General features: G+C 41.7%; 1 protein-coding gene across 3 annotated transcripts in view; it reads left to right on the plus strand.

The window, feature by feature from the left end:
• The window catches only part of NALCN (sodium leak channel, non-selective), a 451,383-nt gene that overhangs the window by 232,404 nt on the left and 193,518 nt on the right, over window positions 1-25,461 (plus strand). For all 3 annotated transcript variants that reach the window (XM_019529699.1, XM_019529701.1, XM_019529700.1), the window contains one exon: window positions 17,880-18,047. In XM_019529699.1, coding sequence (XP_019385244.1) covers window positions 17,880-18,047 — 168 coding nt within the window. The remainder of the gene's footprint in view (window positions 1-17,879; window positions 18,048-25,461) is intronic.

The following is a 25,461-nucleotide window of genomic DNA, read 5'->3' on the forward strand; positions in this document are numbered from 1 at the left end:
TGAACACCTTCAAGAGTAAATTGGATGCTTATCTTGCTGGGATCCTATGACCCCAGCTGAGTTCCTGCCCTTTGGGCAGGGGGCTGGACATGATGATCTCCCAAGGTCCCTTCCAGCCCTAATGTCTATGAAATCTATGAAATCTATGAGGTCCCTTCCAGCCCAAATGTCCATGAAATCTATGAAATCTATGATATATGTAATTTAAGGCAGGCATGTAAAGGTTGTTCCTAAGCAAGAACTTTAATTCATAACTTAGGACTTTAATAACAGTATTGATATCACTGGGAATGCTGAATACTCATTAAGGACATTTGTACACACCACATAATTGTTTTTTAAAGTACCTTAAATGCCCTTTTGCACCGCTTTAATGGCATTGCTGTTTGCACACTTGGCAACATATTCCACTTTAAATGACTTTGGTACATAGCAAGATAAAACACCTCCAAGGTGTTTTAGTTTGCTACCTAACAAAGTGCAACAGTGCATGGGGTGCTGGAAGTCAACATGCCTGGGGCTTTTTTTTTTCTCTGTGGAGCCTGTCTGTCTGAGCTCTGTGAGGGCCTAGTGCTTCCGTTCATGGCTGCAGGAGAGCCAGTGCTTCCCTCCAAGACTGTGGTACCCCATGGAACTGCCTGGGTTGGGTGCCAGTGGGTGGATGCCACCTAGGGGGCTCCTACACATCTCAGGGACCAGTTGGCCCACCAGCTTCTTACGAAAGAAGCAGGTAAGAATCAGGCCCTCACCCTTGTGTACATGCCATGGGGGGTTAGTTTGGTTTAATACTGCCTAAATTGAAGCAGTGTTTTTAAAAACCCACCATTTTAATTTAGGGAGAACTAAACCAATTAAACCATGTAGTGTGTACAAGCAGCCTACCTTTTCAAATTACACATGTTAAGTAACCCAGTCCTACAAGATGTTGCTCACTAGTACCTGGGTTTGTTATATGCTTACATGTCAACCCTCTGTAGTCTCACTGTTTGCTTGATGAGAGCCAGAGTGTTCAGCAACCTGCAAGATCAAATTTTATATATGGCTTAAGCCCTATATTCCACAAAATACCTTTGGTAGCTCAATACTGTGGAATATCAGACCTAAGACTCAGGACCCAGATCTGCATGGTAAGGATTTCCATTTAGACTTCAGCATACCTAAAAGGCAGATGACTATCCTTGGAAAAGTAACCCAAATAGATAGGTTCAGCCACCTTTTATCCCTGCTGTCATTTGAAGGAATTTGGAGAGATCTCCAAAAGGCCATCGAGAGTGCCTGGATCCTGCACTAAGCAGCATCTAGAGCTAGCCAATAGGACACACTGGGCACATGGTTTCTTCTGAACTCCCCTGTTCTCCAGAGCTTAGGAACATAACTCAGTTTTGCATGTGAGATACCTCTACCCACCGAGGTTCCAGAGCCTCCAAAAGCTAAATGCCAAACAAGTCAGTGGTTTGAAGGCTGAACATCTACATAATAGCGTAATGGTTGATGCACTCACCCAGGAGTGAGACAACAAGGTTCTAGCCTTCCTAAGTCTGAACAGTTTCAAATCAACATTTCTCACTTCCAAAGAAAGCGTTTTTAATCCACGGACCATTGACTAAGAACAGAAGTAGAGTCTGATTAGTGCTGTCTAATCAATACTGTTTTCCTGAGTAGCCACTGGTCACATAAAGCAAAAGTTAATGCAGCCAGAGGCAATAACTTTTGCTAAGTCCTGCCTCCTCATCTCAACCTGTCTGAAGCTTTCTTGGCAAAAAAGAACCTTATGGCCATGTACCCTTGGGAAGGGAATATGGTTGCTGCAGGAAAAAAACAGTGGCACAAATTTGTGCCACTGCTTTTTTCCCCAGCACAGCCCCAGCAGCCTTACTGGGATCCTGGGAGCCTCCCAGGGCTCCAGCAATGCTGGTCCATGGAACCTGACTGGCAACCAGAGTGTGGCTCCAGCTGGCCAGGCTCCAAGGCAGCACACACTGGTGCCACATGCACTGCCGCACTTTTTTCAGGCATAGATTTTTTTGACACTGAGGTCTCCCACTGTGCTGCAAATTAGCAGCACAGAGAATGCTTGCATGTGTGGCTTGTATAGTGCGTGACACTGTAGATGGGTCTGCGGTGCTGCACAGCTCTGTGCATGCTTTTCTAGATGCATCCTATAAAGCCAACTAACAGGAAGTGGTAAGGTCACAATTATAAAACAAGAAGGAAGAATACCTTCTCATCAGAGTTGGGCATTTTTTTTCTTGAAGATTCCTGGTATCCATTAGAGGCCATATTCCTTTACTTCTTCACACAACCTCACAACCCCAACAATTTCTTAAAAGACGACATTTTTTCAGAAACCCCACACAGTGAACCTTATGATATTTCTCATGTGTGTGATCACTGTCAAGTTTATGATATGGGCTTGTATTCCTGACACAAACGTAACTGGCTTGATTAAAATAAATCATAACTTTGAACTTCTTAGCAAGGCCCATTCTGTGATAAAGGCAGGCCACATGCTGAATTTTGTAGTTTGGCATGTTTTCTTTACAGTGTTTTTCAGTGGCTTTTGAAACACTAAGCGTATTAAAAATTTTGGCAGGAAGGAAATTCAATTTTCAAAGGTTCATATTTACGTTATTGTTTTAAGAAATGTGGCATGGTATTATCTTTCCAGATAAATATATATAAAAAAATTGCCTCATAAATTAATTACTTTCCTATATCATAAGAAAGTGAATGCTAACGTTGATTCTTTTTAACTGTTCTCCTATTAATTAATAATTTTGAGATATACTTTTGTAGTCTTCCCAAACTGCCATACTCCTTTTGTACAAAGAGATTGCAATATTTCCTGTATTTACTTTGGTCCTGACTCTTCAATTAATTTTAGCTTCAAGGATCAAGACAGGGACAGTAACTTACAACTCATGTAGCACAAAGAAGCCCTGATGTTGGTAGGTTTAGCCCAGCATTAATATATATTGGGCACATGTGCATGTGTGCTTTACTGCACAATAGACTATTTAATGCACAGTAAAGTGTCACTGTCTGCATGTGTGCAGCAATTGGGCTAATGTAGATTAATTTACAGCACCATTGGATAGCCCCCTCAGACACAGGTACTGTGGCAGAGTAAATTACTGTGCTTAAACACACGTGTAGACAGTGACTTCAGAATTAGTTTACTCTGACTCAAATTGAACTGCAGTTTATTCAGTCACATTACTATCATGTGTAGACATGCCCATAAGGTAATAAAAAAGATAGCAAAACCAGTACTGGCTCTATAAGGAGATTTGGACTTAACGGTTTAATGACCACGCATAACTGAGTCACCAAGAAGCCCATGGCATGGCTAAAAAAAGAAAATCCATATCAGATTAGAGGTCACCCAAGGAAAGAAGCCCTTCATATGTGCGTGGTAGTCCTAGATTGCATAGGATAAGGTGGCTACAAGATCTTGAACATACTGTGGGGGGCCAGCACATATGTACTCATAAGTGGAACAAGTCAAATGGAAGATGGAATGTCCTCCCTTGCACCAAAGCAGAAAGTACCACTAAAATGATGTTGATGGACCATAGCAAGAAACAGACTTCTCTGCTAATTCAAATCTAAACCAGATCAAAAGAAATTAACAAGAACAAGCCTATTCCATGCAACTTGATTTATACCCACATAAACACATAGATATAAATATACAAGCATATGAAAAACGTTTTTTTAATGTATTATTTATTCAGAAGAAAAAACGGAAATTAAAACTGAAGTATTTAACCAAAATAATGGCAACAAAAATCCCTGCCTCAGATTATGACTGTGTTAACAAAGAGTTGGGATTTCAAATTACTCAAAGAATAACACAAAACAAAATGCAAAGGTCAGTCTTCTTATCCCTTAAAGAATTCTTTCACTAACATCTTTGAAGGACAGAAGAGTTCACTGGTATTACAAGAGATTTTTTAAGAGATCAAGAAGTTGGACAGCAAAGAGCACATCAAAATACCACCACTGAAAATGGTAAATTATGTTAAACCAAGAGAAAGTAACAACAGTCAATTAAACTCTATTCCAAATACAAATTTATGACACCACTGAGACTTAGCAGTAAGTGTCAAATGCTGCCATAGTAATCTGTAAAACAATGGATAAAAATCACAACTCATCAGCTGCAGTCTTCCCCTGAGAAACATTTGCAACCTCATTGAAGGAGAAAACTTAAGACAAAACGGTTAAAAAAAGAGAAAGCCTAAGTTGTCCTAAAGCCAATTAATAAAGAAGTAACATCAAAAACCAGGAAAAGTGCTCAGGAAATATGTGGGAGCCAGATAACTTAAAAGTCAAGAAAGAGTTAAGACAAAACATCACTGCAGTTTCAAAACAGATTTAAATGCATGTCATCAGATTTAAAATATATGGATAACAGTAACTATTCAGTACCAACCAAAAAGGTTACATCAAGAAATCACTACATTTCTTGGGGGTCAGTAGAGCTAGTCCCACAACTTCCAGACCCAGAAAGATGGACTTCTGGAGAAAAATATGGTACAGTCTAGGTAGCTGGAATATAATTGTCCCTGGATTAAAGATGCTAAAGAGGTTTATTAATCTAAAAATATCAACAGAAATGTTCAAGAGAGTGCTTAAGGAAACAAAGAACTGTGAAGAGCCAGGACCAGATAATATCCATGGTCTTTGGTTCAAGTATTTTACATCATTGCACTCCAAAATAACAAGAAGCTCCAGGCAGTCATGCCAGAAGAAACCTCTAAATGAATTATATATCTTGACTTCAGCAAGGCTTTTGATATTGTCCCCCATAGCATTCTTGCATGTAAGCTAAGGAAGTATGGGTTAGATGAATGGACTGTAAAGTGTATAGAAAGTTGGCTGGATCATTGGGCTCAATAGATAGTGTTCGAGGGCTTATGTCAAGTTGGCAGCCAGTATCAAGTGGGGGGCCCCTGTGAGTTGGTCCTGGAACCAGTTTTATTCAATATCTATATTAACAATCTGGAAGATGGGATGGAGTGCATATTCGGCAAGTATGAATGCAGATGACACCATGATCGGGTAAGTAGTAGATACTCTGGAGGGCAGAGCTAGGATTTAGAGTAACCTAGTCAAATCAAAGGATTGGGCCAAAAGAAATCCAGTGAGGTTCAAGAAGGACAAGTGCAAAGTCCTGCACTTAGGACAGAAGAATCTGATGCACCCCACAGAGGCTTGGGACCAACTGACTAAGCAACAGGTCTGCAGAAAAGGACCTGGGAGTTACAGTGGGCAGTAAACTGAATATGAGCCAACAGTGTGTGTACCTTTGTTGCCAGGGGCTGGGCTGCATTAGTAGGAGTGTTGCCAGCAGATCTGGAGTACTGTGTTCAGTTTTGGGACCCCACTGCAGAAAAGATGTGGACAAGTGGAGAGAGTCCAGTGGAGAGCAATGAAAATGGTTGGGGGCTGGGGCACATGATTTATGAGCAGGGATCCTGGTTTTCTCTGATAACTCCCCCCTCCCCCCCATTTTCGGATTAAAACAATTAAGCCAAAATCCACATTTTTCTGTGATTAAAATGACACACCACTAGTATAAGTGGTGTGACATTTTAATCAAAGAAAATTGTGGATTTGGGGTTATTTTTTTAATCTGAAAATTGGTGGGGGGGAGGGAATTATCAGAGAAAACCAGGATCCCTACTTATGAGGAGAGACTGACAGAACTAGGTATATTTAGTCTGCAGAAGAGAAGACTAAGGAGGTGGGGGTTGATAGCAGCCTTTAACTACCTAAAACTAGGCAACAAAACTGTTGAATGGAGCCAGCAAGGAATTGCTCCCAGTGAAGAGTTAGTATCTTGCTCCAACTACAAATGTCACACATGGCGGAGCCTGAGCAGCTTGAGAATGGGTCTTGGAAGATGCAAATTTCTCATTAAATCATTGGACTTGTATGCAACTGTGTTTGTCAGGAGAAGCAAACTATGTATCATTTCCTGAGATGCCTTGTAACACCACAATGCATCCCACAAGATCTGGCAATACCAACACCAGAAACAGTGGCCTGTGCAAAAAGAGCTGGAATAGACCATATAGAAATGTTTGATTGGAGACAAAAAGAAGAATAAGCCTACATGAAGGGTTATTCCAAAGAGGATGGAGCTAGACTGTTTTCAGTGGTGGCAGATGACAGAACAAGGAGCAATAGTCTCAAGTTGCAGCAAGGGAAGTTTAGGTTGGATATTAGGAAAAACTCTCACTAGGAGGGTAGTGAAGCGCTGGAGTGGGTTACCTAGAGAGATGGTAGAATCTCCATCCCTGGAGGTTTTTAAGGTCCAGCTCAACAAAGCCCTGGCCAGAATGATCTGGTTGGGGATGGTCCTGCTTTGAGCAGGGGGATGGACTAGATGACCTCCTGAGGTCCCTTCCAAACCTAATTTTCCATGATTCTATGAAAGATGCATGACAAAATAGTGTTAATTATGAAAAAAGCTTGTGTCATCAATCAGTTTGCAGCTACTGACTAGTCATGGCTCTGAAGCAGGTGAATATTGTTAACATATATTATATTAGAACTCTAACACCTAATTAGATATGGATAGTTCATGTGAAAGCAACAAGGAGGCAAGCAAAATACAAGAGGTAGCAAAAATCAACTTCTGATTGACAAGAGGAGGGCCGGGATAGACAGCTGCACAATACAAGATTGCCTGAAGCTATTTCTTCTCCATTTTGTAAGAATGATACAATATTCTTATCTATTTTCTTGGAGGAGTAAGGGAAGTATTTTTGTTTACGCTTAATAGAAACTGTAGGTTAGATTTCCATTTACAGTAAGTTACACTTTAAGTAGTAGGCTAGTCTGGAGCAGTGATTCACCAGCAATGTGCCATGACACCCTGGGGTGCCTCGAGATCCCTTCAAGTGTGCTGTGAGGTGCCACCTCACGTTAGCACATTCAGGTGTACAAGCATGATTCCTAACCCAGAGATTTCAAATCCATCGTGTCAAAAACATACCAACCTGTGGGCTTTCTGAATTCTTTGCAACAGAAAAAATGCCCAGCTTTTCCATAGACAAAAAACAAGTGAAAGCTAAGAACTGGCATTTTTTTGAGGAGTACCTCAAATCTATCAAGGGGTGCTTCAAGTCTGATAAGAGGGCAGGCAGGTCTTGATTCTAAAAAGGTTGAGACACACTGGTCCAGAGAATTGAGATGCATTTAGTTTCCTTTTCAGGCAACTTGTTTTTACAATCATTACACCCCACCTTTTTATTAAAGGAAGAGAAGCTAAAAAAAAAGGAAACAAACAAAAGTCTTCAATTGTGTACTTGTCATAGGTTGTGTAAATGTCATCCATCTGGAAAACAGTGGTGGGTTAATGAATGTCCCAAGAGATACATCACATTGACCAACTAGTTTTCTGTTACTACTCAATTATCAAGCTTTATGTTTAGAATATGGAAACACTGAGAGAAGAGACAGGGAAGGTATTCCTTGAAGTAAGATCCAAGAGCCTGTAAGATATACTACAATATACTTTTTCATGGATGACAAGGGACTCCTGGAACAAGCTGCCTGTGTTTCATTCTTTCTTTTAATTTGGATTTGGCTGCAAAAAGCTCCATGCTGTAGAGGGGACAGAAAGCTCTCAATAAGTAGACAGGATTTTTCCTTGTTTGATGTTATATTCAGGTGGTATAATGCCAAAACAGCTAGTTCTGCACCACCTGTTCCTAGTGCCATGATTTAGAATGCACTGTCCCACATCAGATAGCTTCCACTGGATAGTTTCATATAGGAATCCATGTTTTGGCTTCTGGAATAACTCTAATATGTGTAGCACCATTTTCTGTGGGTAGAAATGATCTATCAAATAAAAATTTATTAACAACAGTAGCTAAAATATTATGGAAATGCTGTAGCCAGTTGTGTTCTCTCACTTTAGAACACTAATAATTTAAGAAGGTTGCTGCAGACCAGCTGCTGGTAAGATTTTTCATTGGTTTAAATGTTTCTATAAATTCCTAATTTAGCAGTTTTGAGCAATTTACTTTTTTTAAAACTATACGTCTGTTGGAAATAAAATCCCCCAGAAAACAAATATGAGGTAAATTAACTTCACTGCCAGTTCTCAGACAAGCCCCCTTCATGTTTCTCCTTCAAATTTCTCTTTCATTCTCATGTGTGTGACAGAGCACTAGCTCCCACAGTTTTTGACAGCACCTTGCAAAATTGACTTAGGTTTTCATGGCCAACAATGGTCCTCCAAACATATCAAGAAGTTGTAGATCAGTGGTTTTCAACCTTTTTTGAACTTCCATACCTTTAGTGAATTGAGTGGCATCCAATATCAATTACAGTGCTTGTCTTATAGATAGGCTGGAAAGTGGGGTGGGGAATCATCCAGGCAGGAACAAGCCTGCATTTGTGCTTATCTGCTTAAATTTATTTATCTGCTCATACTTTGCTTATCTCTCACACCTCACTTCACCCTTCAAAGGATCTGGCAATATCTCAGAGTGCGCCAGCACCCTGGTTGAGAATCACTGTTATAGATAAATGAAAAGTATTTCAAGATTCATTTAAAAGTCTAGCAGGCTAAACTAGCTGGAACATGTCTGTTCCCATATTATAAGAGGAAATTTTGATTTCTCTGGGGGAAATAGTTGACAAAGGCTCAGAAAGAGGAAAGTTTTCAAGGGTTAAAAAAATGGAGGTGAATTCTAAACCCCAGTCCCACTGAGTAGTTAAGAAATAATCTGACAGTTTTCTGAACTTGAGAATGAGTAAAACTCATTTTATGATAGAAAATCCAGGTGTTTCTGAATTCTATTCTCTTTTTCCCCACTATTGTCTCATTGAAATCTGTCATAGGGGGCCAAACATTTCAGCTAGCATACCACAAAGTAAGTTTCATGCCCTCCCTGGGTGTCTCTATATGTGCAATTAATGCGAAGCAGTAAAATCCAGAGTATATTGCTCCAAAATTTATTGCTTCCGGGCAATAAGTCCTGGAGTTTATTGCCCTTTAAATGTGAGCCCGGGAACTAAGGATGTTGAGCCAGGTCATAGCAGCCCCATCTGGAAGAGGACTTAGGGGGTTAGCTTGCCAACCTGGGGTTGCTCCTCCTAGCTCAACATGCTATGGAAGTGCAGGCTGGGGCACAAGGTGCTCCAGTGTGAGACGAACCAGCAGGCAGCCCCCATGCTGAAGCACCCTTGTGCCCCAGCCCTCTGGGACAGCATCTATATGTGTGCTGCTGTGGAGTATATTAGTTTACTGAAGCCTAATAGGGGTGCATGTGTAGACTCCAAGATGTTTACTGCACAGCTAATTAGTCTACTGTGCAGTATGCACCTTGTGTAGATGTACCTCCTGATTGCCACTCTGATCCTTTGATTCTACCTAATCTGCTGCTCTACCTTATCTGCCCTATGCTGCCTGCTCCCTCTCTGAACTGCCGCTTGCCACATGTAGAGATTGCCCATGGCACTTACAGTATGCTTGCCTCAGGTTGGCCACCCCTGCTCTGTACAATAATCAATACTTGTATTGTTTCTGTGCCTTTCAAAAAAGCCCTTTGAAAGGTAAGATTGAGCAGAATGTCAACACTGAAAAGGTGCAAAAGAGCCACAGTTCTGAGCCGCTAGGCATATTGATCTATTTCAGGAGGATGCACCTGTGTGGTCCCCTGCAGCTCTACGCACCCTCAACCAAACCCTGGTAGCACAGTAAAACCAACACAACTGTAGTAGTTGGATACTTGACCTAGGTGAGCTCTGCCTCTGTGCAAAAGCTGTCAGAGGAATCACCCACCTGAAGCAACATTAACACCCTCCAACCATTCAGGCATATCATCTGCAGTTTAAAATTGTATTTTAAACTGCAGTCCACTTGAGGTAGCTCTTTCCTTATTTGTGGTTCACTCTCTTTTCTTCCTGCCCCAGGTGCTCTACCAGAAGAAATGGTGGTAGCATATTAGGAGGCAGCCATTTATGTAATCACTCCCTCATCAGGGACATACCAGAGTTTTCTCTGTGGATTCACACTTCTTCTTCTGTAGCAACTGAAGGAATGAACGTGAGCATAAAATTATATTTAATGTCATGCCCAAACAAAAAATTCAAGTCAGATATTTTGAATGTTTAGAAGGAAAAATACCAAACTCTAGAGGTAGAAAGGCAGGTATGTAAACATAATCAAATGTTATGTAAATGATTTGATACATTTTTAAGTGCTAGTGGTTTGAGAACCATGTAAAATGCAAATGATCCTGCCTGCACATTTTTGGAATAAATTAAAATAAATTTAATATCATATTTCTTATCTTGTCAGTAATGCAATGCCATCTATACTCTAAAGTATGCATATGTGTAGGTTAGAATGTTGCCATACCACCTGCTTTAAGGTTGAATTCATTAGCTTCCCACCTTCTTTTCTGTTTTTCAAAGTCAGCAAGAACACAAACAAAAACACCCCATATGAGCCTGATTTTATTTAGCTCAGATGAGTTTGAAATACTTTTTTTCTGTTTTAAATAAAGATTTTTTTTTTTGGCATGCAGTATTTGAAACAGTTTCTTCAAACTTGTTTTGCAGATCTCATTGAGATCTGATAACAAGACAAGGTAAATTGGTCAGTATCTTCGATGGAACAAAAACTGACTGTTTATGGCTATACACACACACATATACATACATACATATATATACACATGCCCATAGTAAGATGTGCAATGTGGTGAGGGGGGGTGTTGTTCAAACAACAAAAGGCTTTAGTGCTTTGAGACATCTTAGCTTTATGGAAGTACAAAAAGTATTAAAAGTTGGAAACATTTCAAACACTACTAGCAGATACAGATTGTGGCACTGCTCACTACCAGTCCACATAGACTAAAGAAATACATATTTGACTTGTAGGGCAAATTTAACAAGTTTTATTTCTGCATCTGCCACTTATTTTTACAGTATATTGAACACAAAACATTGCACTTATGATGTTGATAAATTTAATTATATCAATTTTGTGGATGGGAGGGCTTGGGCACATGGCATTTATGTTAATGTAATTAGCTTTTAATGCAATGTAAATAATGATTAGACATGCAAGAAAATCCTACACTGGTGTTACTTACTCCACTCTAATGTAGAATTATGCTAGGAAAAAAATCAAGAGTAAAGCTATTAATGTAAGTTAAATCATTGTAGGTATCATGTCCACTTCCATCCTAATGTTGTTGTAAAAAGGCTATTTGTCAAGTTTGTGTGGCTTGTGCACCAGCTTCCCCACATTAAACAATGTCACACACAGGCCTCTGCCAGGGATGTTAACATCTCCCACAAACCAAGTCCTGCAGTGACAGATGAGTGGCAGTGAAGACAGGAACAGCAATCTCTGGGAGTCCCTAGTCACAAATCTGCACGTAGGTGGTGGTCACATGACAGTCATTTTGCACTTCCTGAGACAGAAATACAATTCAGCTGCTGTGACTGAGCAGTTCTCTTAAGGATCCCCTCTGCTCACCCTGAATGGGAAAGGGGCTAGAAAAGGTGCCCTAAACATAGGCTGTCTCAAACCCTACAGCTGGATTGCCACATCCATTGGGAATCACTCTACCTGTGGCCAAAACCAACAAAATAAAGTCCTGAAATTCACCACATGGAATGTCTGCACTCTCATGGACTCCTGGATCAGTGAGTGTCCTGAAAGAAGAGCCTAGTAGCTAAAGAACTTACAAGAGATGACATCAGTATTGCTGCCCTAAGTGAAACCTACTGGGCAGATGAAGGCCAGCTGAAAGAAGGAGATGGCTACACCTTTTTTGGAAAGGAATGTCACCTGAAGAGAGGCACATTCATAGGGTTGGTTTTGCCATCAAGAACAAGATTGTCAGTCAGCTTTCAGATCTCCTTGTGGGCATTAATGAACACTGTATGACTCTCTGCCTCAAGCTCAGTAACAACCAGTATGCTACAGTCATCTGTGCATATGCTCCCCACACTTCACAACAAAGAAGTCAATATGGAACAGTTCTACTGCACTCTTGACACTACTGCCAGTGCCAAGGAAGACAAGCTCATCCTCATAGGTGACTTCAATGCAAGAGATGGGTGACATTGTCAACTCTGGAGTGGCACCATTGGGAACAAGGGGTTGGGAAAAGTCAATTCCAATCGCATCCTCCTCCTCAGCAAATGTGCAGAGCATGACTTGCTCATCATGAATACTATCAGACAGAATGACAAATAAGACTACTTGGAAACACCCATGCTCCAATCACTGGCACCTTCTTCACTACATTGTCAGAGCCCATGATCGTACCTATGTCCATATCACCTGAGTTCTGAGAGGTTCAGATGGCTGTTGGATGGACCACCATTTAGTCAGATCAATCATGGACATGCAGCTTGTGCTACAATACTGTGAACCAAAAGGAATGTGGAAGAGTTTTAACAATAAGCCACTCCAAGTTTAAGCTAGGTATGAGTTTCTTCAGCAATGCCTTACTGAGAGCCTCTCTGACCTACTTGATGACATCAAGGACATCCAGGTACGCTGGGAAGAACTTAACAGCATTATTCACAAGGCATGTGCTGAATCAATTGGATATTCCACTTACCCTCACCAAGATTGGTTTGACAAGAATGAGGAAATCCTAGAAATTATCCAGAGGAGAGCTGCATTCTGCAGTTGCAAAATGAACCCGACAACCAGCAAAAATGAGAGGCTTACCGCCGACTTAAAGCTGTAGTTCAGAGGAGGCCACAGGACATCAAGGACCAGTAGTGGCAAGCAGAGGTCATGGATATCCAGAATTTTGCTGATTAATATGACACGAGAAGCTTCTTTCAAGCAATAAAAGACACCCACAGGCCAATGCCCCAACGCTCTTGCTATCACAGGATGGCTTCACCCTTTTCATGGATAATATAGCCATTAAACAGTGCTGGAAGGAGCTCTTCATGTTTCTATTCAACTGTGAATCTGAGGTCTCAGCTGCCACCATTAAGTCCATCCCTCAACACCCAGCAATAGAATCTCTTGCTGATCCCCCATCCTTTAAGGAAGTCTGTAGTGCCATCACTCAGACCAATAACAATAAGGTGCCAGGACCAAATGGCATTCCCTCAGAGATTTTCAAAGCTGATGGAACAACACTAGTGCAAAAACATCACCATCTTCTCCTTAAAACATGGGTTAATGAGGAAACTCAAGCTGACTTAAAGAATGCCAACATTGTGACCATCTTCAAGAAAGGGGACATATCAGTGTGTAGGAATTACTGAGGCATTTCCCTCCTCTTCATTGCCAGGAAGATTCTTACATCCTTCTGAATCACCTCCTACTCCTTGCCAAAGTTGTTCTTCCAGAATCCCAGTGTGACTTTAAAACATCATGGGATATTACCAATATGATTTTTGTTGTATGACAGATCCAGAAGTGTAGCAAGCAACACCAGGAGCTGTTTATGGTATTCATTGACCTAATTAAGGCCTTTGACTCCATCAGTCATGAAGCCTTATAGAGGGTGCTGGCTAGGTTTGGTTGTCCACTGAATTTCATCAGTGTCCTCAGGCTACTCCATGATGGGATGGCCACCACAGTCCTTTGCAATGGATCAGAGACAGACCTATTTACCATCCATACTGGTGCCAAGCAGGGCTGCGTCATCACCCCAACCCCCTTATCCATCTATCTTCCTGTGATTTTGATTCTCATCTATGACTGCCTTCCTTCTGGAATTGTGGTTGAGTATCAAATGGATGGTGAGCTTTTTAACCCTCTATAATGAAATTAAAGTTACCAGGACTGGCATCACTGACATTCAGTACACTCGTGCACACTGAATATTATCCTTGCACACACTGAGACTGATCTGCACTCCATGAGTGAGCTTTTCTCAGGTGCCTGCCATAGTCTGGGACTCTCCGTTAATATTGGGAAGATCAAGGTGCTCCATCAGCCTGCCCAAGAACAAGCCCCTCTCCCCCCACAAATTACCATTGGTGGAGAACCCATGGAAAATGTTGAGCATTTCACATACCTTGGGAGCCACCTCTCCCAGTCAGTCCGTCTTGATGTAGAAATCAAACATAGGATTAGCTGTTCCATTATTTCCTTTGGAAAGCTGCTTTGCCATGTCTTTGCTGACTGAGATCTGCAGATGTAAACTAAGATTCTGGTCTACAATGCAGTTGTTATCCTCATGCTCCACTATAAGTGTGAGACGTGGGTGACATATCAAAGCCATTTTAAGTGCCTGGATTGGTTCCATCAGTGTTGCCTCAAGAAGATCCTTCTCATTAAAGGGGAAGACCACTGCGCCAATGCCAGCATCCTCTCTGCAGATAACATAACCAGCTCTGGGGCAAAGATCATGAAAAATCAACCTAGCTGGGCTGGCCACTGTATGCAGATGACTGATGCTTGTCTCCTGAAGCAAGTCCTCTTCTCTTAATTGAGTCATAGTAATAGGACCTGCAGAGGACAGAGGACGTGCTACAAAGACACCCTGAAAGCAGACATTAAAAGGGGTGGAATCAGCCTTACAAACTGGGAAGTTCTGGCTGGTAATAGGTCTCAATGACGCTGCACCATACATCAAGCTACAGCCCACTTCAAAGAAAACCATCTTGCTCAGGAAGCCAAGCAATGGCAGAGGAGGAAGGAAAGTGCATAACATCCTGACCAACAGCTGTGGCCCCCTCCCCCCCCAAACACCAGCTGTTATATCTGTGGAAAACTTGCAGACCATGGATTGGACTCTTCAACCATCTTAAAAAACTCACCAAAAATCTCAAAAATCTTCTCCCTCTCCCCTCCCCCCCCCACAGACATCAACCTTGTATCAAGGGATAGTCGGAGAAAAAGGCTATTATCTCCCTGAAGTCTAGTGGTGAGGCACTGTAATAAGACCTGTGGCAAGCAACTACCATAGAATTGCTGGCCATCAGTTCCATCAAGCTCCCAGTGTAATTTATATTTGGGTACAAAATTGTTATGTATAAATTTAATGAAAATTATACTGAAGTAAATGTGTCATGTGCTCAGGCCCTAAGTACTTCACTAAAGTCTTGTATATTCTCAGTAACAGAATCAAGATTGAAACCTCAATAGACTTCAGAGCCCACAAACCATAACGCTCTTTCTGTTTAATTTTGCCCTCTGTAAAAATAGGGCCAATAATATTTTAATTCAGGGGGGCCTATGCATGAAAGATGTGTGCCCCTGGAGGCTGGGGGGGCAGGGCAAGTGCCCACAGGTGGCAGCAGCGGTGGCTAGGGCATGGCAATGCTGAATGGGGAGCTTCTGTAGGCAGCCACCACGGTTTTGGCAGCTGGGGCGGGCCAAGCAGGCAGTCACAGCACTGTTGACAGTGGCAGGAGCTGGGGGATGAATGTGGTGAGTGCCATCTGGTGGTCACCAGCCACCTGCAGGCGCCACCAGCAGCTGCTGCAGTGGCCAGCAGTGATCAGCAACTGCCCACATATGCCATTGGCAGTGGTGGCCAATCGCAGGGGGTGCACCGCCAATCTCAGGTGGTGCACATGCACCTGCATGCAGCCCCTACGCATCGCCAATGGGCCAATGAGTGACCATTACTTAGTTAATATTTGTGAAGTGCTTTGAAAATATTAGTACTATTAAAATATTACTATTACTATTTTGATGTTTATGCTATGCTAGTGGTGCAGAAGGGTGGACAAACATCTCTTTCTCTATCCTAGCTTTACTGAGTGTTGGAATTACTCAGGGTATGTAAACTGAGAAATTAAAAGGCATATGAGGAATTAAGGTAGGAGGTTATTTAGTCAGAAGCATTTTTGTGCGGCAAGAGAAGAAAATTTGAAAGCAAAATGAGATACTCAATAGCATTAGAGGATTTAGCCTTAGGTACAATTTATAGCTAAATTATCTAAATGTCAGGATATAAGGTCTCTGTCTTCCTATAAAATGGCCCTTTCATCTTGAACTCTATGCAATTTAATGTGTAGATACTTCAGAAAAAGTATCTAAAAACTGGACAGTTCTAACCCTGATCTTCCCACCTCACTCCTTTTGCCTTCCTAATTCTTGTCTTTTTGTACTCCATTTCAAAATAACAGGAATTTACCAAATGTGTTCATCAATTGACTTCCCCTTTTTTGCAATTTTATTTTTGTTATTTTTTTTTTAATACATCCCTTGCTTTTATCAGTTTATTTTGGCTTATTTTCTGGTCATGTGTGAAAAATGAAATATCCATAAAATAAGAACTGCTCATCAATAATTTTTAATACTTGGCTTGCTTCAAACTTCTCTGAAAACTACAAACAGTGTACAGTGGAGTTGCATCATACGCACATTTAACTTATGTGAATTCATCATACGCGTATGCCCCGGAGTGCCGATTGTTTGGATTCAGCCTGCAGCTGCCTCCCGCAGCGCTGTGCAAGGGGCCAAGCAGCTACATTGGGAGCAGCCCTGATGGGAAGCTGTGCATGCTGGCCAGACAGGAGTTTGATGCAGGCTGTCCTGAGCGGGAAGGAGGGACTGTACCACTGGATGGGGGAGGGAGTGGACTGTACCACTGGGCAAGCCCAAGGGTAATTTTGACTATACGCGATTTTCACCTTACACACTGACTTTAGAACCTAACCCCCATGTAAGATGTGACCCCCCTGTATATTTGAACAAAATTGGTACACCACTGTTATTACATGTTATGCATAATTTCTAATTAGCTGCTATTGAACAGTTTTCCATCGTTTATTTGGACACAAATTGAGAAATAGATTTGGCCAGTATTCTGCAAATCTTGATGTCTCTGATACTCATGCTGTAAGCATTCTGAGAGAATTTCTTATCGAGAATATGCTAGAGAAATCCAGAAACAAGTATAAAATGGGGATTCAAAAGAGAAATTTTTTTCAGACTTATGTTGGCTAGGTTTGGGGACAGTCCAATAGAGATTATATTAATATATTTATAACCTAAACACATATATTTCAGACATTTTAGGGCTATCATACTATGTTGTCTGAATTGATGTCAAACTGGAACTGACTAGCTGAGAATTTACCCAGTTTAGGGTCAAATTAATTAAAAGGATTCCATGTATATCAATGGCCACAAATGTTTTCAGGCTGTGGGCTGGAATGACTCAGCTCAAGCCAATGGAGGTTCGCTACTATGGCTTGGCTGCTACCTTCACCATAGCTGCTGCCACCTATGTGGTGGCACAGAAATTTCTCACCCCCTGGCTGCAGCACAAGGGATGTTCCCATCACCACTGCTGCTTCTCCCCAATGCTTAAATGGAGAAGCCTGCACCTCTGAACACCACTGAGGCCCCATGTCCATAGGCTGGATCCAATGGCTTCTCAGGCCAGATCTGGCCTACGGGCTGTAGGTTGCTGAACCCTGAGGTAGATGATTTTTCCTATCTCAATGGTTGTTATTAATTTTTCAAAAACTGTGGTAACTATTTCTAAATATAGTGAATAGTTATATTTACAAAAAAAACCCCTTAAAAATACCAAATTGTTCTACTATCTCTGTAAATATAGGCAGGTATTTTATGTAGGAACGCTACCATTTTCAGTTGAATACTGTGTTTATATTCAAAGACTGACGATTAACAAATGTGTCATCTATTCATAAAAGTTAGAAAAAACAAAAAAAATGCCTACCTGTTATCCCTTTGATGAATCTATAACATTATCCCTTTGATTGCCTATTCAGTGTGTGTCATTGACATTTTTGCTAATGTTATCTCAGGTATTTACTTAGCTACAAAAGCTTCAAATAAGCATCTCGGGAAAATGTGACCTGTTTGACATAGAAACCTATCATTTAAATCAGTGATTCAAACACCCTTTTTCTCCTCTTCTGTTTTATCCTAGGTTGCTTTCACAGTTCTCTTTGATTTAGAAGCACTTTTGAAGATCTGTTGTTTGGGCTTTACTGGATATATTAGTTCATCTCTTCATAAATTTGAACTGCTGCTTGTAATTGGAACTACTCTTCATATTTATCCAGACCTCTACCATTCTCAGTTCACATATTTTCAGGTATGGTCAAGTAGATTTTAAGATTTTACTTTAATTTTTTTCTCCAAAAACACTAAAAATATTATCTATCAAAAATGGCACACATTCCACTCTGTGTTTTCCTTTATTTTTCTAATGTGCCCTTACAGCTAAGTTATTTTGAATGTATCTTTATAATAAAAATAATTAAATAAGTCTTCCCTTAGGTCTGTTCATCTCAAGAAAATTTACAGGAGTAAGTTTCCCCCTCCCTGCTAAATTCACCAGCCTCCACCCATTTTTTTCCCATCAACTTTCATATCCGACTTCTGTATTGCTTTATCCTGGTTTTGATCTAGTTTGGCTCTGATTCAGCCTCAGACACACATGCACTTGCTCACCTTCTATTGACTTTTGCAGACTCCTGTATACTGTATACTGTTGGTTTTCTGGCTTGCTTTTACACTTCCAGCTACTGTCCCACAACGTTTCCTGACAAAGAGATTATTTGTTCGAGGCTCTTTTAGATCCTCTAAAGTGATTGCCCCAGTTTCATCCTGGGGCCTGTTGTTTTTTTACAGTTCCCAAATGTTAAAGAACTTTGCACTGGGGCTGTTCTACCATTTTTTGTAAAAAGTGCCGTGTGGAAGACAGAGACTGATCCATTGCATTACCAAAGTAAATTCATACTTGCTTTCATTCAACTTAGTGATTAGTTTCCAACAAGTTCCTGTTTCTCCTCCTTCCATAACATATAATTTAAAGTAATGGTAGAGTGATGATGTAGCCATGATGGTCCAGGAATTATGGAAGAGCCAAAGATATCTAAGGGTGATAACTTTTATCGCACCAATTACATCCTTGGGATAAAGTTAGACAAGCTTTCAAATGCAATACATTGTTCAAATACAAGTACATATCATCACCAGACAAAGAATGTTTTGCATTTGAAAGCCTGTCTAACTCTAGCCCAACTGTCAGTTGGCCCCAAAATATATCATACTAAGAAATCCTTGCCTCTATGCAATTTAAGGTAATTCCAACAGTGGAAGAAGGCCCAAAGATTCACTATACTGTAGTTTACTTTCAGTAGGAAAGGTGTCAATGGGCATTTCTATACAAGATGTTTACTGTAAAGTTGACTAATTAGCTGCACAGTAAATATATTGGCATCTACATGTGCACCCTTATTAGGCTGGAGTAAATTAATATAAATATAATACAAGTGCTATCCTATAAAGTAAATACAAATAAATACTGTTCTGCTGCAGAGTAAAAAACTGCCTGCTGGCTAGCCCACACACTGAAGCACCCTTGTGCCACAGCCAGCCGTGCCCCAGCATATTGAGCTTTATTGGTCTGAAGTTTATTGCTTCTCATTAATTGGACCATGTAGGCACACCCAATTGTTGTCTAATAAACCTATGTAAAGGTTAACCTAATTATTTGGACAAAAGGAAGTTACAATTTATTCAGGAATTTCACATGACTATGATTAGTTAGAGTTTTTACACTGGTCAGACATTTTAATAATAGGAGAGATCTGGGAATTGCAATTAACACAACTCAACACAACAATTCTTAAAAAGTCTAAATTATGTTCTAGATATTCTATTTTACCTGTTTCACTGATAAATTTCTTTTTAAAACTTTAAAAAACACTCATATCCATCTATTATTTTGAATGGGATGAAGTGACTAATGAGTAATAAATAATGACACGCATAGTTAAATTTTACAGAAAAACATGATAAATGATAATTTAGTGCAGTCAGCTTAGAAGTTTGTTGAACCTTGACAGACATGCATACAAGAAACCCGCGCTATTCGTGGGTCTGGCATTTGCGGTTTCAAGTATTCACGAATGCTGAACCTGCATCTTAAATACATTTGCAGGAGCTCCTCAGGAACTCCGTGCTTGCTGCCACCAGGCTCCTGCCACCACTGGCAGGCTCCCACCATCACCAGCGCAGCCATGCCCCGCCCCCCAACCGCCAGGGGTACTGTGTTCATGAATACAGATGGCGTTCATGAATGCAGTGCCTTATTCGTGGATTTGACCATTCGTGGGGATCTCAAGAACATATCCCCTGCAAATGTCAAGAGTCATCTGTATTGACACACAACTTTGCAGTCTTATAAAATTAGTCAGAAAAAGTTGCAAGGCTTGAAAATGACACTACAGGGAACATAGGTTTTTAGGAAGTAATACATATGATTTTAAGGAATTTACATGCTATCAGAATATTCAATACCATGCTATTCACATGCTATGATATAATTACCAAACCTAAGAAAAAGAATGCTCTAGCAAAACTGAAGCGTCACATTAAGTTATTGTTGTAATATTTATTCAGAACCTACTTACAGCTTGTGGTCTCATTCCACAAAGTTTTATATAAAATATAAATGTGACATATTGCATTAAATAGAATAAAGGTAATAATTACTGTTCACATCTGGCTTATTTCCTTTTCTGTTCTTGTCGCAGAGCACTTAGGTACCCTGCGCTTGAGAACAGGGACAGCTCAAGAGAGGCCCCTAGCGGTGAGAAAGGGGAGGCGCAACTGCCAGTCACCAGGGCAGCACCAGGTGCTGGTTACTGGGGCAACCAGGGAAGCCTGCTGACAGGAAGGGGCAGGGCTTAGCCCTTCTTAAACCCAGGCAGGAGGCCAGGGTGGCAGTTCCCCTCTGGCAGCCAAGGACTGGGGAGCTCACCCAGTGCGGGGAGAGGAGCAAGGAGTGACTGCATGAGTATCCACTGGTTGCTGCCATGGGCTGGAGTATTTTCCCGGTAGGGATCAAAATGTTGTTTGACTGGATGGTTTAGCTTTACGTTATAGCCCAGGGGCTTTGTGCTTTGTGTTTACTGTTTACTGGAGGACCGGGTGAGGCTATTAGGGGTTGGAGGAGGCCTCATAGGGACTCCATGGTAGCGTGGGTTCCTGGCACCTGAGAGGGCGCAGCATCTTTGGGGTGCATTGGCCCCAGCCCTAGAGTGAAGGGGGCAGTGAGGAGCCCCGAGAGCGAGAGAGGGGCAGTGAGGAGCCCCGAGAGCAATAGAGGGGCGGTGAGGAGCCCCAAGAGCGGAAAGGAGGGCCAAGACATAACAGGGCCCTGGTCAGATTACATCAGCACCATCTGTGAGGCTTGGGCTGCAGTGTACGGGAGGAAAAGGAGCTGCAGGTGGCGCCCCCTGTCATCGGGGTGTGTAGAAATGGGCAGCCTCCTGCTGACTGCAACAATCTATTAATTGAATAAGGTCAAGGCGTGGCAGGAGAGTAAGCAGGCAGTTGGCCCATTACAGGAGGGTGGAGCCACACCCAGAAAGGCTCCAATAGTAGTACTCCTGTCACAGTTCTCTTTAATTCTCTCTGGGCAGATCTATTTTTCATATGTTTATATATTATCAAAAGCAGTCACTCTTGGTCTAACACGTCTTCTGTTCCAATCAATGGGAGCATGGTTGGGAGAATCCAGGGTGCATCTGCACATACAGTTAGCATGATGTGATAAACTTTGGCACAGTTCACACCAGAATTTATTGCATCTGGGCACACCATTTCTATGAGCACCTAGGGCTACTCTGACATACCTCAGCGTGCTTCGGAGAGGCTGCCTGGGGTACAAGGGTGCTCCAGTGGGGCTAGCAATCAAGCAGCCCGGCAGTGAAGCACACTTGTGCCTCAGCCAGCCCCATCAGCATCTACACATGCATTGTGGCACGCTAAATAATGTCATCACAGAGTAGTAATTGTGTTTACAAGTATTAACTTATGGTGGTGTTTATTAGTTTATTGCAACCTAATAGGGACATACGTGTAGATGCTGAGACTTTACCACAGAGCTAATTAGACAACCCGACAGTTGCACCCACTGGATGTTTTTGAGAATTTTCAAGTTGTCACATAGTATTAAGCAGTTGTATGGATTCAGGGCTTCTAACTATAAAATAGTTCTGGAAGGTAGATAGTTACAGTAGATCATATGGTGATGTTTGCCAGGCATTTAAGACTGGTACATATCTTTCATAATTCTAAGGAAAGAGAGCCTAGCACAAAGATGTCCAGAGTCTTTAGATATTGTTTTCAGATATTCAGAAAAATGCCCATTTTCTCTGGTGTGACTCCTAAAACGGTATCAATAAAAACTTAAAATAATCTTCTTTATTTAAAATAATGTATTTTTAAAAGGTACCTTAAAATGTCCTGGGTGAAGTCCAGGGCCCATTGAAGTTCATGTCAAAATTCCTATTGACTTCACTGGGGCATGATAGCACCATATACCCACAAAAAAAAATACTGTTATAGATTCCTCTTTTAAAATATAGGGTGCTTGAAGTTCCATTCTAGAGACTTTTGATGAAATATTTTTTATTAAAATATCACTATAAAAGACATAAGTTTTATAAGCAGAAACACCTGTTGCACTGAAAGATTTGGGTCACATTCTGCAATGCAAATCACCTTAAGGACAAATGACAGAGTTGTGCAAGCAGGTACTTGCCATATCCCCAAGCAGTCAAACTCCTAGCAAGCTATGTAGCATATCTCCAGACCACTAAGGTCAAAAAGTGATGTTAACATGGATACATTTGGAGTTTAGGCATATCTTCAGGCATTTCAATATTAATGATGATAGGTTTACTGTGCTCCCATTCAGCCAAAAATAAAGGGTTGCTAAAGCCAGAGCTCCTGCTAGATGCACTTTGGTTTATCAAGCAGAACTATATTTCACCTTTCTAGTCTTCATATGCTGTAGTCTACATTATTTATTAGTTTGCATGGAAAACAACTTGTCAACACATCAGTCACTCTTCACACACGGTTCACCTCCACATACTGTTCACCTCTCTCACACTTCACTATTAATTCTATTCAAAACAATATGCAACTTTTATGGCTTTCTGTGAAAGAAAACTGGCATAATTTTCATTAATGGAACTTTTCCATGGTCCCAATTCAGCTGTTTGCATAGCCAATAGAATGACTCCACATTTTACATATTACTACAACGACCAATAAAAAACCCAATATTTTCATTGGGAAAAGTATTGTAGTCATCTTCTGGGGTAAACAACAGTATTTGAGAGGCAGTCTTAGAAATTAACAAAGCTTTTTGGTTCTAGATTTGAATTGCTATGAAAAAATCTTTGTAGATTTCATCCAAAATACTGTACATCACATCATTTAAAGTTACTTAAAATAAATTATGCATTAGCCAGTAGCATAGAAAACAAGAATGTCATTACAGTGCAAATTTAGTAGGTCTAATTTGTCTCCTAATGAAAACAGATGAAACAGCAAAGTAGTATCAATAAAGATTAATGTGCTACTTAAAGGTCAATTAGATCTCTTTAGATAGGGAAGAAAAAAACAGTAGGTAAGACAGTTACCATATTTACTCAAATATACGACAGGAGTTTTTCCCACCAGTTAGCATATGGGAAAAAACCTCTTCATCTTACATTTGCATACAAGGACACGTCATTAAATACATTGTCTATCATTAACTGCTGCCAAAAGTAGTATGTGCTCAGTAATGGAAACCAACTATGAAGATGATTAAATGCAGTGAACATTAAGCCTTACTACAAAGCACACAGCCCACTTTGGACAAACATGTTGATGGGAGCACTTTTTTTTTAGCCTTTACAAATAAAGAACAGGTATTCCCTCCACAGGGAACTAGCACTGGGCAGGCCAAAGCTACCCATTACAGCATCTCTTTGATGCCAAATATACTTGAGCTTAGCTAAAAGACCAAAGATAAGCCAGTGCAACCTATGTGAATGAGATAGCGTCCATTAAGTGCAGTACCCTTCAGTGCCGACCCTTTCCCAAGTCATGGTGAGCCACTGCATTACATACATTTTTACTACTTCTTCACTTCCTCAGCTGAGCTATGCCTTTCTTTCCCACTTCCAATATTTCCTGTTTCTTTACCAGTCTTAAATGCCTGGCAAACATCACACAATATAGCCCCAAGCAGTTCACCCAGAATCTCTCTGTTGCTCCCTTTCTCCATCTGTTGCTTATGATTGCCCCATGAAGTGGAGCTGGACCAGGTTGCCACATTTTTGGAGGATTCCAGGCCTCTTGACAATAATATCTGGTTCCATTCATAGAGGGGAAGGACAGGGGTAACTAGTACATGGATCCTTTCAGGGGGATATCGGGAGTACACACACATACTGAGCAGTGCTGAGCTGTGGGTTCAGTATGGCAGTGCACTGGTTGTGCCTGCCACTTTAAGATCATCAGGAACGCTGTGGAGCAGCTGGCAGGTGGGCTCAGGCCCCATTAGGTAGTCACCTGACTGCAGATGGCCACCTGATTGGAGGAGGGCTCGGAAGACAGAGTATAAGCCCAGACCCTGGGAGCAGGGCTGGAAGTTACATCTGGGGAGCTGTTGGAATAACATTGTGCAGCCTGAAGACTGCAGTTTCTTTAACAACTGGAGGTTAGGGTAGGAACTATGAGGATGGAATAGATTCCTTTGGTCCTGGGTAAGACCTGAAATTGCACCCTGCTTGGGTTAGTTTGTGTAGTTAGTGTGTTGGGAGAGCCTGTGGCAGGGTGCCCCCTGGAAATGCCATACCTGTGCCTCCCTAGTGAAAGGCAAGGATGGGGGGTGGAAAGCTTCAGCCCTCACTGCCTTGTGGGTCACCTCATAGAGGGGAAAGGCCTGGGGCCAAGGTCCACCAGGAGGGACCTGAGGTCTGAGGGGCAAAAGGCCCAGGAAGGGGCCAAGTTCCATTAGGCTTACAGAGTATGAAGCCCAGTGAGGGGTTAGAGTGCATGTGGCCCAGTGAAGGGGAAGAGGGCAGCCCAGTAAGGGGCTGGGAGAGTAGTCCAGAGAGGGGCCAGAAGGTCAAGGCCCAGCAAATGGGCCAAATGCCAAGTGTGGTCCAGTAAGGGCCTGGTGGGAGCACAGACAAAACAATGCCATCTGCAAGGCATGGAACATGGTGTAGGGACGGTTCGGAGCTGTGTGTTTGGCCCAGTTCAATAGGGCTACAAATGGGGTGGTTTCCTGCCTTACATCTATTCATTTTACATCAATGGTGGGGCAGGCGAGAGCAGGGCAGACTGCACTGAACGGGAGGGGGCATTGATCTCTTTGGATGCCTGGGGACACCCATTTCAGTTACCATGACTTGGAACACTGTTGACTCTTCTGGGGCACAGCTCAGTGAACTATATAGTAAATCTTTGGTTTTGAACTAATATTATGCATAGTGGATGTGTCAACACATGCTATTAAGGTGAATCAATAAAGAAGCTCCAAGGCACTATGTTTATACACGTGCCTGGGACCACAGTACAGTGAACCAGGTCAGAGCAGCTCCAGTTGGCGGGGGCCTGCCCTGCTGTCCCCTGATCATGCAAGTGGCCCTCCTCTGGACCCTCTCCATGCTGTCCACATCCCTCTTGAAGTGCAGCGCCCAGAACTG

The sequence above is a fragment of the Crocodylus porosus genome, unplaced genomic scaffold, assembly GCF_001723895.1.
Source record: "Crocodylus porosus isolate Cpor-Errol unplaced genomic scaffold, CroPor_comp1, whole genome shotgun sequence".
In the NCBI taxonomy this organism is placed as follows: domain Eukaryota; kingdom Metazoa; phylum Chordata; order Crocodylia; family Crocodylidae; genus Crocodylus; species Crocodylus porosus.